The following is an 18,869-nucleotide window of genomic DNA, read 5'->3' on the forward strand; positions in this document are numbered from 1 at the left end:
CCTGGCACATCCCGCACCCTGACTCACACCCTCATGGTCACGGCCAGCTGACCACAAGTTTCCAGGCTAGAGCCGGAGTCAGCACTGGTGGAGAGAGGGGGAACCGTATGCCGCACGGCCAAGCCCCCCAGGAGGGGCTGGACCACCCCCCTGCCAAATCCATCCCCGTCAGGGCCGCAGGCTGCCGAGTCGCTCTCCGTCCCGCCTGGAGGTTGTCTCCCCTCGCTGAGGCCCCCCAGCTCCGCGCATGGATGTCCGCTGATCCCTCCCCGTCTCCCATCCCGGGACCACCCAGGGGACTCGACTGGATTGGGGGGGGGGGGGGGTGCATCCCGCCGCAGGACCCGCTGGAGGCGGGAGGAGGGATGAGGGTGACGTGGGTGGCGGGTGTCCCCCGGTCAGCGGAGGAAATGGATCCCAAATGTGTGTGAGTGGGGAAGAGGGGGCCTGGGACACGCACAGCCCCATTCCGGGCCCCCACAGTCCCGCAGCCCCTCTGCTGGCGTTGGAGGGGTGTCCCAGACGCCTCCGGACCAACTGGATTGGGGCGCTGCGGGGTCCGGGGGAGTTTGCCGCTCCCCTTCTCCCCCCAGCCGGAGGGGGGGCGAGGGGCCGGGGTGGGGCAGACGGGCGGAGCGAGGGGCCGGGGGGCTCGGCCGGCCGGGGCCGCGCTGCGGACAGCATGACCGGGCTGTGCCTCTCTTGCCTGCTCTGGGTACGGCTCGCACCGGGGGGAGCAGGACGGCAGCGCCGCGGGGTCCCGGCGCCGGGGTCGCGGAGCGGGGCTGGTCCCGGGAGCGGGCGGTGGATGGGACTGGATGCGACGGGAGCGGACGGAGCGGGGTCGTTTGCACCGGGACGGGCTGACTGGGAGCACGGGGGAACTGGCGGGGTGGACCGGTACCAGGATCGGTGCTGGGGGAGCTGGGACAGAGCAGAGACCGCCAGGGACGGCCGGACATCGGGGTGGGGCTGGGGGGACCGGGCCGGGAGCGGGGCCGGGAGGCGCCCGGGGACTGTGGGGAGCGGCGCGGGACCAAGCCCGAGAGAGAAGCGGCGGTGGGCAGCAGGCTAGGGGGTACACGAAGAGGGGACCAGGCTGGGATGCGGAACAGGGACACTGGGCTGTAGGAGGATCTGTGGAAGGGTTGTGGGGTTGGGGAGGGTAGGAGGCTGATCCCCCTCGACGCCCAGCCTGCTCCACCATTCCCTGGGGCAGAGGCTCTGCTACTCCACTGAAGGGAAACTCGGAATACTAGGGGGGATCCCGTTAGTTGTGGGGGTTTGGGACTCTGCATCCTCCCCAGTCACCAAGCTGGGTCTCGGCGGGTTGCAAAACTCTGGGTGGACCTGAGCCTACAAGACTGACCTCCAGGTGTCCTGGTGCCCTCCACCCCCCCTGGCTTTGCAGCCTCAGGGGAACTGGGTGTCAGAGGTTCCCCCCCCCCCCCCCCCCCCCCGCCACAGCACTCTCTGCAGTGCTGGGCAATGAACCCAGGTCTCCCAGCTCTTGATTAATTTGGCATCTCTGTCTGGTGCCTCTTCCAGCCCAGGACACCTGGGTCCCCTTCCAACCTCCTTTGGTCTGCATGCTGGAGGGCCCATGGCTAGGGATGCCTTTGCACCCCTGCTCCTGAACCGTGTGGGTGCTGGTCCCTGGAGGTGGGTACCCATGTGTGGTTATCCAGGTGACATGCCCACGAAACTCTCCAGCCCATGCCCCTGCATCCCCCCAACAGTTTCCAGCCTTGGGGGCAGGGAGGCTAACGGGGATGCTGCCAGTATGGAACTGAGACTGGATTGTTTTGTGGGATGGGCTGGTTCCCTGTCTGGCAGAATGGCACTGGGTGGGTAGAGTGCCCCTCCAGCAGCAGGGGGGTGGGGGGCATGAAGCTGGGTGCTGGGTTGGTCCCCCTCTGGCACAGTGATGGTGTTGGCAATGAGACAAGCAGAAGGGACTCTGGAGGGGGGTGGGAATCAAAGGGACGGCTCTTTCACTAGTGAGGATAATTGCTGTTAATGAAGCCATGGAGGCCAAGGCAGAGTGGGGGGTACGTGCATGGGAGATGTGTCGGCATCTCTGGGCATCCCAGTGGGTCCCTGGGAGCGAGGGGCAAGGTCTCTTCCCGGGGCACCCTGCAGCAATGATGCTGCTTTGCATATGCAAAGGAGCTCATGGCATCATTAGGTCTCGCTGTCACCCAGCAACTGTGGCGTGGGAGCCCCTGTCCTGGGGGAGTTTTTCCCACGGCTGCTGGGTGGGTGACGCCGTGTCTGAGCACACACACGTGTGTGCATACATACCCACCCAGTAGGGTGGCACAAGCTCTGGGGGCTGCCAAGGGACCACCCGTGAGTGGCTCTGGGGGAGCCAGTGCCCAGGAAAGAGGGGCTTGCACTCACATGAATAAACCAATGTATGTGTGCGTGGTGGCACATGGACCTGCATGTGGGAACAATGTACCCATGCCACTGCTGCTGCTGTGGCTGGTGGGGACACGCACGCCTCCAGGTGTGCACGTACATGCAATGCCATGACACATGCACTGCATGTTGCACCCTCACAGCCCCGGGGGTGTTTGCACATACATAGGCGTACAGTGTACGTCCATGGCCCATCTCCCATATGTGTCTGTACTGAGGAAACGGAGGCAGAGAATTTTGTGGGGAGGTACCCGGCCCCCTGACACTTTGGCACCATCCTTTTTGGCTCTGGTGCAGTGGGCTGGAGGAGAGCGGGGCGCCAAAGCAGGGGGGGCCGCAGGGCCTCTGCTTAATCTCATTAGTCTTGGCATGAAAAGGCGGATTTACAGGGGCTCACGTCTTCATTTGGCAGCGGGTGGGTGGGCAGGGTTGGTGTGCTGCCAAGGGTCCCCCCCCCCCAAAACAGTCAACTGGGGGTTTGGGAGGAGCACTGGATGCCTGCAGCTGTGCCAAGACCCCTCCCTGTCCTCAACCCCCATGCATGAACACACACACATGCTTGCACAGGTTGGATCCATCCTGCACTCAGTCACACTCATGGCATTAGCTTCCTCTTGCTGTAGGTTGTGCCAGACAGGGTGTGCACAGCTGCTCATGCTCAGGGGGCTCTGTGCCCCCTTTACACGGCTCCAAGAGACACCTCAGCACACATGGCCTGGCATGTACTCCAAAACACAGCATGACAGTAAGACAGCACGGGCACCATACTGGCAGCACTCACACATACCTGGGTGTGCACATAGGTTTTTGTGCAGATATCTGTGTACTCACACACACACATGCAAATACATGCATGTATTATCTACACGTATCTGTGCACATTCACATGTGCTCACATGCAGATGAGTTTGCACACACATATGTACATTCAAGCATCTTCACCCCCTGTGTGTGCAGACATACAAAGTTGTGCCACACATATGCAGAGATGCTTGTACACGGGCAGGTATTCACAGGGACACATGGAGATCTGCTGACATGCAGGGAGGCATGAGTGTGCATCCGTCTGTGCACGCACACACACATATCTGCACATACATGTATGTGCTCACATGCATGCACACACCTGCGTTTGTGCACACACACACACTGCACACGCAGACACAAACAGCATGGACACGTGCACACACATATCTGTGCACACAGTCTGTGCGTGCACACTCATGGTATGTGCATACACACTTCTGTGTGCACATACACACGCTTCTATGTGCACACACATACGTACACGCACATATATGTGCATATGCACAAATGTATGTGAGCACACGTATGTGCATGTGTGTACACACACATTACAGCTAGGCACGCACCGCCAGGGGGCAGCAGAGACTATTTAAAGAGGTGGAGGCCGTGCCCCCCCCCCCCCCGTACCCCCAATCTCCAACCTATGCCCCCTCATCCCCTGCCCTGTACCCCTCATCCTCTAGCCCATACCCTGCACTGAAGCTGCAGAGGACACAGCCACAGGTGAAGGGGTGTGGGGGACATGGGTGGAGGATGAGCCGTTGCCCAGGGGAAACAGGCAGGCCAGAGTTGAGTGTCTGTGTCTTGGTGCCACCTTGTTCCCGCTGATGAAGTTCCATGTTCCCCCCAGCCCCAGGACCTGGAGGCCCCTCCAGCTCACACCTTCAAGATGACAAGCTTCAAGAAAGTGAAGGCATGCGGGATCTGCCGGCAGGCCATCACGCGCCAGGGCAGCACCTGCAGAGGTGAGCTGGGGCCGTGGGCACACATGTGCATGGGGACGTGCCAGGGAGGTCAGGACATCGGGGATATGTGTGTATGCCTGAATGCACGAGGATCTGAATGTAGGAACCTGTGCCAATCTGTGTATGCACGTGTGTGCCTGTGTGTTAGAGGGAGAACCGGAGCTGTGAGAGAGTATGTTTGGTGCTTTTGTGGGTGGGAAAGTGGCTGGGAGGCAAGGGTGTTCCATGGAGACACTGAGGTGTTGCACACATACCTGGCTGTGTGTTAGCTTCATGCATGTGCAGTGAGTGTGCAGTGGCCACCACGTATGTGCAAAAAGGTGTGGGTCAGTGCACTCGTGGGTGTCACCCCCTGAGCCGTGCTTGCACCCAGTGGGTCACAGGTGGAGCCGCGAGCCCTCGCACGTGTGTAGTGTCGCTGAGCCCCGTGCGAGAGGCGGACAGAGGAAACGGGAACAATGAGGCTTCCTGTGCTGCAGGAAACAGGCCCAAGGGGAACAGCGACTGAGGTGCGGCCGTGGCCTGGGCCATGCTGCATGGGGACCCTTGTGTCCCCTGGGGATGGGATGTGTCTTTGCAGGGTTACCCAGGCAGTGTGGTGTTGTGGTGGTGCCCGGTATAAGTGCTTGTCCCCAGCAGTGGCAAACACGCCTGCACTGTTCATGAGCATGTGCCCTCCATGGAGGGCATGGGTGAAAGTGTGCAACAGCAGTGCACGGGAAGGAGGGAGGGAGCACAGGCAATGGCAGCACCCCTGTGGTCCTCTCAGCCATGCCGGTATCCATGAGAGGCCCCATGAGACCTGTTGGTGCTGTTCACCCTGGGCATTAGAGCTTGCATGCGCTCACATTCACTGGCACATTGTCACTGTGTGTGCCCCAGAGCCACATTTTGTGTGCCTGCTGCTGTGCCGTGCTGGTGCCACCCGGAATGTACGCACCGGTGCGAGGTGTGGGTGTCCTTGCACGCGTGTGCACGTCTTGGTAGCCCGTGCCCAGTGCCAAGGTGCTCTGTGCCTTGCAGTGCTGGGTGCCCCACTTTCTGCCCTGTATGTGGGGTGCCTGCAGACTGCCCCCTGGCACTGCTCCCCCTCCTGCCTCCAATAACCCTCTCTCCCCTCTCTCTCCCACAGGATGCAAGCTCTCCTGCCACACCAAGTGCCAAGCCAAGGTAAGGCCAGTGCCCTGAGGTGTCCCCAACCCTGCCTGGGGGTGCTGGGGACTCAGAGGGAGGGTGCCATGGTCCATGCCAGCTGACCCCACTGATGGGCACCCAAATGGGCTGACAGCTCTGGGATGGTCATGGTAGCACTGGTGTTACTGCTGGGTGAGGCTGACAGTGCCATCCTGCTGCCTGGTCACTGACAGCATGTGCCTGTCTGTGTAAGAGGCTGGGTTTTGGGGTACAGCCTTCTCAGAACGGACCAGTAGGTATCTGTGCCCCAGTGCCTGGAGTGGGGTGCCCTTTGCCAAGGTGAGTGCTGCTGCACGTGGGTGCCATGCGCCACAGCCAGGCGCTGCCAGCTGCATGCACACAGGCTGAGCACCTCTGCCGATGCCCAGGCGGGGGCGGATCTTGCCGGTAGGAGACAGTAGAACTGAGGATGCCCAGTGGTGTCTGTCTATCCAGCTGCTGCACTGGCAGAGAGGAACCCTACAGCAACCCAGGTTCTCCGAGGAGCTGGAGGTGGGCATGGTGCCCATCACTGTGCTGTCGGGGCAGGGGAGGCTTCGTGTTCTCAATCCCTGGGGAGGAGTGTATGCCAGCTATCTCTGGGGCTGGCATCCTGGGCGGGAAGAGGCTGGCATGCCCCAGGCAGACAGCGTAGGCTGGGACATGCCTGTTCCCGTGCCCATTGCCTGTGCCCAGCTGGGCAGGGAGGGAGAGGAAAGGGGGGTGCTGTGCCAGGTGCTGGGCACACGTTGGGCTTTGCAGGGTGCCATGGTATGGATGGCGGTGCAGGGCAGATGCTGGCAGCAGCCCTGGCACTGAGTTCCAGCTGGGCTTTTGGGGGAAGTGGGGGCCATGGGGTACCCTGGGGCTTGAGTGGGCTGGGTGAGGGTGGCTGGGAGGCTTGGTGGAGCTGTGCCAGCCCCAGGACCCTGTGTCAACTCTGGACCACCTCAGGGCCCTGTGTCACCCCGGGCAGCCTGTGCCAAAGATGCCAGGAAGGCTGAGGTCAGAGAAGGTGGCCTTGCCAGGTGCTGTGGGGGGAGCTGGGAGGGGCGTGTGGTGAGGGGATGCCTTCGGTACGGCAGGCATGGCAAGGAGCATCTGCCAGTGGTTTCCAGGCAGGAGGGAGTGTCAGGAAGTGTATGTGTCTGGGTGTGAGCCCGGTGGGGATTCTCTGATGTCTGATACGGGTTGTACACCAGGAGCGGGTTCATACCAGGCTCCCACCATCTGGATAGACTGTGCGCAGGGGCAGCCCATGGCTCGCTCTTGCGGCCGGCTGCATTTCATTAGCCTCCATCACCCTTCCCACGCTCGCTGGAAGCTGGAGCCCCTCGGTGGGGCCAGCTAGCCGAGGGCTTTGCTGCTGGGGGGGAGCGTGCATGGGGCCAGGGCCAGGGGCCTTCCGCAGAGCTCCTTTGGGCCAGTGCCCAGGGAGGGGCTCCTCCGGTCGGGCAAATGGCCAGCTGACTCACACGCCGCCTTGTTGTTGTAGGGTCTCTGGGGAGAGTGCATGTGGGGAGGGGGCTTGGCATGGAGCAAAAATGGCCTCTTGTATACCTGAAGTCCCTCGTGTTTAACCCCTGCACCTCCAGGATACTTTGGAGAGGGAAGATGGACTCACCCTCAAAGTGCTGGCAACTGCACTCTGCAATGCTTCCTCTTCCTGCCTTGGATATGCTGCCAAGGTCCTGGTGTCCCCTGGCTCTGGTGTCTCCTGACCCTGGAGTGTCCCCCACCATGCTCTTTGGTCCCCATATTTACCTCCTTGGACTTGCTCCACCTCTTTGTTCTGTCCCATAGCATGCGCAGCTCCCAGGCAGCTGCATCCTGGCCCAGCTGGGGGAAAGCCCCCACTTAAAACCTCAAATGGACCAGGTATAGGGGAGGGGGAACAGATGGGAGTGTAGAGTTGTACTGCTGGTAATCAGTATGGCGTGCCAGAGGGTACCATGAGTGTGATTGGGATAAGGGGAGGGGGGCATTGGAGTGTATGTGGGGACACCTGGGAGCTTTTGGGGGGGCTGGTGAGTGCCCCCTCCATGAGAAGGCAGTGAGCAGGCAGAGCTGTAGCAAGGAGGGCAGGACCTGTGCCCTGGCAGTGACCTGCATCCCTCAAGTTTCCATCCTGCCTGAAAGACAGTGGGGGAATAGTGGTGAAACCTACTGTCCTGTGCTGGCGGTGATGCTGGTGGGATGCCTGGTGCCCGTGGGTGGCTGTGGAGGGGCCAGGGCAGCTGCACACTCATCAGCTGGGAAGCACAACACTGTTCCCATGCCCATGTAAGGCCCTTCTTGCACCCTGTGCCTCTGCTCAGGGATTTTTCCTTGCTTAGCAAACCTCCCTCCCTCTCTCCGAGAGGGACGGTTGGATGGATGGACAGTGGTATGTATGTGACACACACAGCCTGCCCCCTCCCTCCTTCCCTGCACCAAAACTGCCTGCCCAAAGCTGCGGGGGTGTATCTTCCTTTGAAAAGTGGAGAAACTGAGTCACTGAGCCATGCCTGGGGACAGCAGGAGGCAGGGAACGTGGTGTGGGGTGCAGTACTTCTGTGCCTGTGTTCAGGCATGGGTGAGCCTGTGCCATGGGTGGCATATGCCAGCAGCGGGACAGCCAGGGTCTGGTGGTGACACTGCTCTCCTGACCGAGGAGAGCTCCAAGCAATGCAGCCATGCAGGCATGTCCCAAATCAAGGGATATCCTAGGAGCATCCCCGTCCCTCGGAATGCCTTCAGCCTGACTGTGGCTGGATTTTGCCGTGATGCTGGTTGGAGAGGCTGAGGAAAGATGGGGGACTATGCTGCTTCCTGTAGTGGGAGCTGGCCCCATGATGGATGGTTTGGCTGGGGGACAGGGAACGCTGTGGTGTTTGGCTGCTGAATCGGCTGGCGATTGCTGGTGCTTGGTTCTGGGAAATGGCGCCTATGCCAACCCCTGGGCCTGGCAAGGCTCCAGCCTGCCCTGCTCGCCCCTGCCACACAGGGGCCCACCAGTGCTGGGGGAGTGAGGGTGCTGGGCTGTGTCAAGAGGGGAAACTGAGGCACATCACATAGCGTGGGGCCAAGGGGTCTAAGGGTTGTCCCCCCAGTGTCTCTTCCTGGGGAGCTGAAAGTGTGCATTGGAGCCATGCCAGGCTGCTGGGCCACGTGTGCGTTTTCCTGTGTATGTAAACGTGTTTGTGTGTGTGACCGTGTGTGCTCACAGATGCATGCACGAGTGCATGAGCTGCAGGGAAATCCACATGTGTGCAAGAACATCCATCTGTGTGCATGAGCACGCTCGCACACAGATGGATGGGTGGTCACATGCACGTGCTCCCAGTCCACTGCCATCCATCCCTGCTGGCCTCATGCCAGGCCTGGGTTGTTTTTCAAGTGCCCCCTGCGATGGGACTCTGGGGGGGGCAGGTTTGTCCATCATTAAACCGGGGGCTGGAGCAGGGCCAGGGCTGGGCAGTGAGGCATGTCCCGGCCAGAGCAATCGCTCCCAGTGCCCGCGGCATTGATGGGCCCTTGGAAAGCTGTAGGACCCATGGCATGGTGTGGTGCTGGTGGTGGTGAGGGGATGTGCCACCCCTCAGCTGGTGCTGGGGATACCTCCTGTTTGTAAAGCAAGTCAGAACTAGGAAGGGAAACTGAGGCAAGGAGTGGTTGGACACTTCTGGGAAGGTGTGACTCTTGGTGATCGGCACCCTCCAGCCGTGCCACGGCCAAGGGCCCAGGCAGTGTTGGGGGTATGGCCAGGCTGTGGACTGCAGGTTCCTGGTGGCTGTGCCAGGAACAGGGGCTGCAAGGAGGGGATATCCATGTCCCAGCTGCATTTGGCTCTTGCTGTGGGACTTGTGGCTGTCCGGTCCCTGCTCCTTGCTCCCTGCCCCAGCCACTCTGCTTCCTCCCCGTGTATCAGGGGATGACGTACTGGTCACACGGGAGCTGCCCGTCAGGTCCCTGTCCCCAGTGCCCCCGTCCAAAGGCACTCCCCCAGTGCTTTGGCACAGGTAATTAGCAACACCCCATGTCTCCACAACAGAGTGGGCGGGGCGGGGGTGGGAAGGAATAGTGCAGGAATATGTCCTTGACCCTGGCATGAGCCCAGCTGGGGTGGAGGGACGGGGGCTGTGGGGCTCAGCCCTGCCGCGGTGCTGTGCCAGGTCGTATTTGTGCAGCAGGTCCTGGAGGGGGCTTTGTTTTTTTTCCTTGCCTCTTTCCGTTTTCCCCTTCTTTACGTCACTGCCCAAATATTCGGCTTTTCAGCTCCAGTGGGGGGCCGGCTCGGCTGCTTGGAGGGCTGGGGCCTTTCTCTGCACCCTCGGGGTGATGCACAGAGAGGATGGGCAGGGAAGGGATGCTGAGACTGCCCATACTCACTGCACTGGTGAACACTGGCCAGGACTGGCCTGGGAAGTGTCAGATTAGGCAGCAGGGACCACCAGCCCCCCTCCTTAGTAGCTCCCAGGGCTGCATCCATCTTCCCAGAGCCCTGTCGTGCTGGGAAGCAGGGTCCAGGCCTGCCTCATTTCTCACTGATTTTCCCCCTTCCCAGGCCAGATGAGTTTGCATCCCTCATGGCCACTCCTCCTGAGACCTGCCCTGGAAGGGGTGCTGTGTTCCTGGGGACTCCCAGGATCCTCCAAGAGGTGGCAGTGATCCCAAAACAACTGAAAGTTCGGGCTCAAGAGGAGCTCTACAGACCCTGCACTGGGGCTTATCTCCTGTGTGCTTTAATCTCTGGAGATGAACCACACCTGGATGCCTGGTCCCCAGGTCTCCTTTCTTCCAGTGACATCTGGGGTAACGATGCTCAAGGGTGTTTGTTTTGGGTCACAGAGGAGCTGTTTCACGTGTGTGGGGGGGGTTTGTCTGGGGGGCTGGGAGTCACTGGAGCTACTTTGCAGACTGCTGGACTTGCTCCCACTGGCACTTTGACCCTATGGCTCCAAGAGATACTTTGGCAGCTGTAGTTCAAGGATGTTTTCAGAACTTCTCTGGCTGTGTCCTGTGAAAGGGACACGTCATGTCCCTAGGGGACAGTTCCTGTCACTGCCCCGGGGACCAGGACAGGGACGTGCTATCAGTGCCCTTCGTTCACCCACTCATTTCCATCCCATTCAGTTGCTGATACTTTCCCATTTGGCCCCAGTTTTTCCTCTGCTGATGTTTCCCAGGGCCTGGGAGCCATCCTGTGGCCTTCTCTTGAGGCTCTGGGGCCTGTGCAGGGGTCTGTGCTGGAGCTGGGCTGGGGTCCATACTGTGCTCTACTGGTGCAGGATGTTCATTGCCCCTCCATCCTTGTTGCAGCACTACCATCTTTTTGGGATGCCTGATTTTTGTGGGCTGTGGTGATGGTGGGACTTGTTTAAGGGTGTCAGTGGATCCTGGTCATGGGTTTTTTTCCCTAGAGTGGTGGCTGTTGGGATCTGACCCTGTGCTGTTGGGTGCTGGGGAGGGCAGAAGGGCTGCCTGGTGCTTGCTTGGGAGGGGTGTGAAGAGATGCCCTCCAGAGATGTTTGGCTCTGGCGCTTTGTCCTTGGCAACAGGAAGGGTCCACAGTGCCTTTTGGTGCTCCCATCCCATGGCACTGTTGGGTTGCTGTGGAAACTGAGGCATGGATGGACTGGAAAAGATCTCCTTGAACTGGAATGTACTCACAGGGGTGGTGTCCCTTGGGGGGACTTGGAAGTGGGCAATGGGAGAACCCCTTACCACAGACCCCTCCTTGGTAACTTTTGAAGGAGTGGTGAGGTAGGAGGGGTGTTGGGGTCCTGCACTGCTCCAGCAGAGCCAGTTCCAGCCTTTTGGCTGAGCCCACAGCTTCAGGACGGAAATGCAAACAGGAACGGGGAGGCGTTGGGTGAGAAAATGTCAACAGCACTGGGCCGGGTGCCTGGCTCGCTGCCTCCCTGGCCAGCTTGCCACTCTCTGGGCCGCTGCTGGTGGGCTTCCCCTCTTGTCTGTGGGATCTCCTAGCACTGAGCACTTACTTGTATAGCAGGGCTGGAGCTGGGTTGCCCCAGGGGCAGCAAGGGAGACCAGGGCTCCATCCATGGACATGCAGCCCCCCCAGGAGGAGGAGGAGAAGGAAGGAGGAGGAAAGGAGACAGGAGGAAGGCCAGGGGGATGCTGGGCACACTCCAGGTTTGGGACAGACAAGCTGGGACTGGCATGACTTTACGTGCTATAGGACAGACGGGGCTTTTCCAGCATTTTGGCTTTGATTTTTAGTTGAGAGGCGGGTTGATAAATCTTCACATCCTCCCCAACACTGGGGGTGTGGGACACCCAAGGACCACTAGTTGGGCACTTGGTCCCGCATATGGCGAGGGGCACCAAGTTGTGCCAGGGGGTGCCAGGCAGGCCCCAAGCAGGGCCCCACACTCCGGTCCGTGCCACCCCCCCGCCAAGGGCACAGGGACGCCGGTGGCGTCACGCGGGGCGATAAGGCCCCGACCCCGCTGCACCCCGCCGCCCGCCGCGGCCCCTCGGCTCCGGGGGCGAGCAGCTTTGGAGGGGGAGCTGGCGGAGGTGTGGGAGGGTAATTTTTTTTTTGGGGGGGGGGGGGGGGTCTGCCCACCTGCCGGCACCTCTACCCCAGGTCCAGCTGCTCGAGTCAGGCTCCCGGTTGCCTTTAAGGGCGTTTTTGGGGGAGGCGAGGGGAGCGGAGCGGGGCCGGACTTGGAGCGCGCCGTGCAGCTGGGGAGAGGGAAGAGGAGAAGAAAGAGGGAGAAGAAGCGAGAGAAGGGAGGGGAGCGGTGGAAAAAGTCGACCGGGACCCCATTCCTCCCCAGGGCCGGGGCCGGCGCCCCCGGGCTCCCCAGCCCCCGGCCGCTCCGGGGGTGCGGAGGGGAGCGGGGAGCCGGCGGGACCTCCCTGCGCCCCTCCGTCGCCGGGGTCCCGCTTCTGGGGAGCGAAACCCTTCGGCTCTCCCCCTCCTTCCCTCCCCTCCCTCCTCCCTCCCTCCTTCCTTCCTTCCTTCTCCAGGCTTGGCCCGGGGAGGGAGGGGGGCTCTGCCTGCAGTCTGCCTTCACGCCTGCCCGCCCGGGCGACGCTGGGCTCCCGCCTGCCCCCCGCGGCCCCTCCGGCCGCCCCCCGCGCCCCCCGGGCCAGGTGAGGCTGCGCTGCCGTCCCTCTCGGATGTAGGCAGCCGAGACCCCGGATGGATTTCGGGAGCGTCATGAACCAGGTACGGGCGGGTGGGGAGGGCACAGGGGTCCCCAGGCCCCCGGGACGGGGGGGTGCTGGAGGGGGTGTCATCTCTCCAGGGGGCGGGGGCCACGCGTAGTGTCCGAGCGGTGATGGGGTGGTGCGTGGAAGGGGGTGCTGCCCCCCTAGTTGGGGGGGTCCGCAGCTGTCTGTCACCGGAGGGGGTCTCGGGGTGCGGGGGGGCTTGAAAGAGGGCGATGCGGTGCTCGCAGAGAGGAGGACGTGGACAGGGGGTGAGGGCCGGTTTGCTGCCGGCAGGGACCTGTGAGCGGCTCCGGGGGTCGTGCCCCCCGTGCCGCTCCCCGTGCCAGGGTCAGTGATTCTCAGGGTGCCCCGGAGGGGGACATTCAGGCGCTGGGGTTTGCATCTTCCCCCCCGTTCCCGAAGTTCGTAGGGACACGTCCCCGTGGAGCAAGGAGTGCGCGGGAAAGCGGGGTCCGCCCCCGGCACCCCGCTCCCGCCCCGCAGCCGGGAGGGCGATGCCGGGCGCCTGTCACCCCCGCGGGGAGGAGGCAGTGGGGGGCTGCCCACCCCGCAGCCCATGGGTTAACCCCCTCCTCGGCGAGACCGTCAATGGTTAAACTGCGAGTTAATGAGTGGCGAGGCAGCCCCGGCGGGTGCCAGCCCCCCCCGCCGCCCCCCGGGCAGGGATCCCCGGCCCCTCGGCGCCGCCGGGCCCGCAGAGGGTTAACTCCGTCAGGGCAGGTCCCAGCGCAGATGTTTTTGGGCTGTACTTCTGGGAGAGGAAACGACCGAGCGAGGGAGGCATCAGCCCGCTTGAGTTTAAGGGGAAAACAAGGGAAAAAAGAGAAGTGCTCCGTTCCCGGGCGTCTGAGTGCGCTCGGTGCTGGCGTCAGCCCTGGTGCGGGAGCGGTGACCCCAGTGCGTGTGCCGGGGGACAGCTGGCAGGGACAGTGGAGTGACAGTGGCTGCGCCCCCTGGGTGCTCATGGCACTCGAGTCTGGGCGTTCTGGGGGGCAGCCAAGCAGGCACGTCTTGTCCCTACTGCGTGATGGCACTGGGAAGATGTGTGTCCTGTCCGGAGTCTGAAGCCACCCCCAGGGAAAGTGTATCAGTAGAAAAGGAGCCTCCAGCTCTCACCCGCTCGAATGAAGCCTCTTCTTAGTGATCCTGCTGTCCCCGAGCAAGGTCCTGGGCCTTGGAGCTGTGCTCCCCAACATGTCCTTTTGGGGTCCCGAGTTGGGGGACCCATTTGCTCCTGTCCTTGGCCCTTGGCCCTCCTTCTTGCTTTGCCACTATGCTGCCTTGTGCAGCCCGTCTCCCGGGTATCTGGTCACAGTGCTGGCAGACCCTGATCAGCATTGGAACTCCCCTGATGGGTTTGGGACACAAGCGAGAAGAGCAGTCCCACAGCACAGCTCTGGGTAGGAGGGAGTATCTTTGTCTCCACTTCTCCCTCCTATTCCCTCATCTCCTCAAAACTACAGATGGGGGGGACACCAGTTTTGGAGGTGCTGCTCAGCATTTCAATTTCACTGTAGTGTTTTCAGCTCCATCCTGCAGGGTGAGGACACAGCATTGACTCTAGTCTCCATCTGCCTTGGGCCTTTCTCTCCCAAGTACAGCCCCTGGGCTCAGTACTGGGGGGCTAAGACCCCTCGGGGCGGCCAGGGCTTATTTTGGCACCTTACTCCCCTCGAGGTGGGTTCCAGACCCATGGGCACTGGCAGATGCTCCTGATGCTGGGAGGCAGGCCAAAGTGTGCAGTGGGGTCTGAGTGCACAGAAAAGGGTTTGCCCGATGCTCCACCAGAATGGATCTGTGGGAAGGATCCTGCCCTGGGCTCACGGTGGGTAACAGGCTGCTGACAGGCTGGTGTGCTGACCAGTGCTACAGGAGAGCCCATGCTCCAGCCAGTGCCGTGCCATGCCGGAATCCATTTGTTGATCAGTGCCATGTGAGAATTCGTGTGCTAGCCAATCCTGTGTGGGAATCACTGCTCTGACCAATCCTGCAGGAGAGTCAGTGCTCTGACCAATTGCCTGTCAGAATCCATGGATTGACCAGTCCTATGGGACAATCTGGGGAGTGATTAATCCCATCTAAGAATCCATGTGCTGTCCAATCCTGTGTAAGAATCCATGCATTTACTAATCTTAGGTGAGAATCTATGCACAGACCAGCCCCAGATGAGAACCCAGTTGCTGCCCAGGCTCATGTAAGCATCCATGCACTGCCCAGTCCAATGTCAGAAACAGTTCATGGACCAGTCCTGGAGAAACCCCCTGCAGCAGAGTCTGTCCCAGCACTCCTGGTGTGACTCTGTTCTCAGCCTATCCCTGCAGAAGCTGCTCCCTGGCAATCGTGGTGTCTGGTTTAGCTGCAGAGTTGCTGAGGGAGTGGGGGGGATCCTGGTACTTTTCCTTGGGGAAGGCTGGTGCCGAGAGGGGCAGTGACCCCAAACTCCCCCCTAGGCTGGTTGTGAGGTCCCCATGGGACTGGGCTGAGTGGTGTCCCCTCAGTGGTATGGCAGCACATGTGTGCTGGTGGTGGCAGGGCAGAGCAGGGCAGGGCTGGGGCTGTGGGGCCAGAGCCAGGCAGGCGCGTGCTGGCCCGTGGGGCTGGATCCAGACCTGCTGCCTCCAGATGTTGCCTTTTTAGGCACTGGAGCACAGCATATCCCTGCCTGTGGCCGGCCCCGTGCCGAGCCAGCGCCTGCAAGCAAAGCAGGGACAGTCCCTGTCCTGGTCATGTGAAGGCATCTCTGTCCCTCTCCTGACCCCCAAAAACACTCTTCTCCCCCCAACCGGGTTAGGGATGCTACCTCCTCTCCCTTTCCCTCATCTGCACTTGGCAGCACTGAGGCTAATTGCTGAAACCGCCCCGGAGCCGGGACCTGCCCTTATTTGGGTTGAAACCAGGGCTATTTTGGTGCAGCTGCCTCCATTGCAACCCCTTGAAGGTTCTCTGTACATTCTTTTCCCTGTCCTGTCCCATATCCCTCTGTCAGGGCTGCTGGCCAGGCCAGCCATGAGCTGCTGGGGTCCATCACTCTCCCAGTGCACTGTGTGTCCCAGGACGTCCCAGGTGCAGTGTGGCCCACGGCCACTGTGGGGTGGAACGGCTGGTGTCCCCTGTGGCATTTCATCCCTGATTTGCAGGGCTGTGTGTACTGGGTAACCTCTGTCCTGGTCCTGCTGCCGCCTTCCTGGCGGGGATGGGCCACAGGGCGGCTCCTCCTCAACATACCAAGGGAGAGACAGAGGAGATAGCGTTTGTCCCAGCTTGGGGGACATCCCTGAACGGCTCTTTGCTCTGTGGTACCCTCTCTGCTGCCCCCAGCATCTCCTGGGCAATGAAGGGGCTGGGTAGATTTGATAGTCTCTGCCCTGGCATGGGTGCTGGCCAGGCTTCCAGGCATGGAAGGGATGGCACAGTGACAGTCCCTGACCCAGTTGCAGGGCGGGCTGGGGATGCTTGGAGGGAAGCCTGGGAGCAGTGAGACCTCCATGCCCCAGCATCAGCCCAGTCTGACTCACCCTGAGCCGCTGGCCAAGCCGCTCCCCTGCCCTTCAGCGCATCTGCCAGTTACCCCCCACCCGATGGAAGAACTCCCAAAAGCAGCACCCCTGGACACTGGTGGGGGCAGAGAGGGGCTGTGTAGTGCACGGGGTGCTGCCCCCTCCCTGGGACCCCCGTGCCAGACGTCTGGGGTTTTGTGTGACTGCCCTGTGCCTCACACACCGGGGCTGTGCTGGGCAGGGTGGAGCTGGAGGGGGGGGAACGGGTGTGCATGGAAACATGCCGTCCTCCCGCCGGGGACATGTTGCATAAACAGGAGTTTTGCCAGAGCTGCAAAAAAATGTTAGGGCAGGAGCAGCTAGCACGTGGTATGGGCAGAGGGTACCTGACCCCTGTGCGGGGCGGGGGGGTGACCAGAGCAGAGACACCGTAGTCCCTTATGCCTGAGAGGGGAGAAGGATGCTGCAGCTGGAATGGGGAGTAGGGGAAAAACCTTCTCCAGCATCCCCAGTTTAGTGGTCTCAACCTGTCCCCTAAAAGTGTCTTCTGCTGTGAGGTGCCTGATGGCAGCTCACGCTTTGTCCCACACTGCGTCTAAGAGAGAGCTAGGCAGGGCTTGGTGGCTGTGGCTGGGCTGGAGGGACTGGTGAGGCTCTGGGAATGGCTGGGGAAGTTGCTGTGACCCGTGGCTGTCCCTGGGATCCCCTTTGCTTGAGGCAGAGTCTCGGGGTGAGCAGAGAGTCATGGGGTGCACGTGGAAGTGATTTGCAGCCCAGCTGCACAAAGCTGAGATGAACTTGCTTAGGAGGAAGTGGTCCCTCGTGGGGTGATGTGAGACCCCATGAGGTGGGATCACGTGGGCTGAGCTGGCATTTGTGCTGCCCAAGCATTGTCCTGTGGGGCCAGTGTGGCCACTAATTCACATTCCTCTTTGACAACTGCATTTCCAGACCACAGGGTGGCTTGGGCAGGGGAACCACTTCCAGGGCTGGAGGGAGTAGCGTGCCTTGATTCCCTCTCTTGGGGTCCACATTCTTTCTAAATAGTGGGACCATGAAGCTGGCTTGTTTTGGGAGGGTCCAGGATGTCAGTGTCCCTTTTAACAGTATCTCCAGTTCCAACCACGCCAGCTGGGCTGGCTTGCCAGGATCTCAGTCCCTGGCCATAGGAAGCATCTCTGGTGTGAAGGAGTCTGTGTGAGGGCTGGAATAGCTGGTGCTGCATCTGCTCCTGGCATAGTAAGGGTCAGCACCAGCCCGGATATCGTCCGGCTCCGGAATGTTTATCGGAGCTCCTGGGGAAGGGAAAAACAAAAACCGCCACCCAAAGGAAGGGATATGCGTCAGAGATGGGCCTGGATCACCCACCGGCAGCTGGACGGGCCATGCTGTGGGCTGTGGGCCAGTGCTTGCCCGGCTCCAGCAGCCCAGCTGGGGAGACCCCAGCACGCCCAGTGCTGCACTGATCCAGCCCGTTCCTGAATCGCAGGGCCCCTCCATGGAGGTTTGTTTTTCCCCAGCCCTGCTGGCATCTTTCAGGTTGGGGCTACAACCCATGGGGATGCTCTGCTGGAGCACGACCTGACAGTGGCCCTGGGCACTTCCATGAGTGCAAGGATTGTTTTACTGAGGGAGGAGGAGGCAGAGGAAGGAGGTGCTGAGGGAGGGAGGTGTGAGCAGTGTTTGCAGCATGGAGAAGGCTCTGAAGTGTCTCATCCCTGGATAGGAGGTGGATGTCTGCATTCCTCCAGCCTCGCTCAGTTCTTGTGAAACGGTGCTGAAGTCCTGTTGGGATCTGTGGTGCAGAGGTCAGACCCTGAGCTGCAGTGGAGGGGTTAGGTGGAAGATGGATCGCATGAGCTACTCTGCATCATGGCAGTGTGGCCAGGGACTGTCAGGGGTTTGCCAGCCAGGTGTTTATTTCTGGGCTTGGACATGTCAAGGGTATCGAGTTTCTCTAGGTATAGTGACAGCTGGTGATGAGCAAGCGAGCCCATCATCGCTTTCCAGCGGAAGGCTGCAGGGTGTGCCCAACCCTTTATGAGACATCAGAGACTCCTATCACTCGTGGCCATGGGGCCTCGTTTGCTGGGAAACTGATTTTTCTGCTTGGCAAAACTCGGGTCTCAAGGCACAGCTCGTGGATGTGGCTGCTGGGAAGGATGGGGCTACGACCTGGGGGGCCGAGTGGGCGGGTGGGGGACCATGGGGGGCTGGTGGGGTGGGCGGCAGCCCTGCTGCGCCTCGTTCCTCGCATTCCTGGGCAGGGCTGCTGGGCGGTGGGGTCGGCGGCGGGGGCCAGCCGGCAGGAATGCAAACACCGGTGAGGGGGAGAAGAAAGGCCGCTGTGTCTGCCACGGCAAAGCGAAGCCTGGACCAGGGGTGTGCGGGTCCCCTGCCTTTCCCACCCCTCCCTGCACGGAGGGATGCAGGAATCCCTGAGGACAGAGATGGTGGCTGTTCTGGGGGTCGCTGCAGTCCTGTACGGAGTGATACTCTCACGGGTCCTGCGGGGCTTGAGGAGTGCTCTGCACCTCTAGGTCGGGAACTGGACTTTCCTAGGGAAGGGTCCATTGTCTGGGGCAGGGTCTTCCTTCTTATCCTTGAACTAGGGGCATGTTTGAGCCAAACTGAGAGAGGGAAACAGCTTTACATTCCTGCAGTCCCTGTAAAACTGCCTTTCTGGGATACAAGAGTGCCATACAGCCTGAGTTGCTGTCTCCTGTGGGTGGGAAGAGTGATGTCTGGTGAGCACAAGCCCATATTAGACATAAGAGAATCCTTAAGGGCAGGGAAATGCGACCACAGGCACCCC

The 18,869-nt window shown here is 61.1% G+C and overlaps 1 protein-coding gene across 7 annotated transcripts in view; it reads left to right on the plus strand.

Annotated features, from left to right (window-relative positions):
- The first annotated feature begins 4,101 nt into the window (after positions 1-4,101).
- Positions 4,102-18,869, plus strand: part of TNS1 (tensin 1) — a 62,267-nt gene continuing 47,499 nt past the window's right edge. For 5 of the 7 annotated variants that reach the window (XM_088168223.1, XM_088168214.1, XM_088168217.1 and 2 more), the window contains exons 1-2: positions 4,102-4,196; positions 5,329-5,366. In XM_088168223.1, coding sequence (XP_088024349.1) covers positions 4,121-4,196; positions 5,329-5,366 — 114 coding nt within the window. In that variant the 5' untranslated portion in view covers positions 4,102-4,120. Of the gene's footprint in view, positions 4,197-5,328; positions 5,367-12,293; positions 12,553-18,869 lie in introns of those variants that run through there. The other 2 variants (XM_088168216.1, XM_088168218.1) reach the window with 1 other exon arrangement.

This window comes from Sturnus vulgaris, chromosome 7 (assembly GCF_052056855.1).
Source record: "Sturnus vulgaris isolate bStuVul1 chromosome 7, bStuVul1.hap1, whole genome shotgun sequence".
Lineage (NCBI taxonomy): Eukaryota > Metazoa > Chordata > Aves > Passeriformes > Sturnidae > Sturnus > Sturnus vulgaris.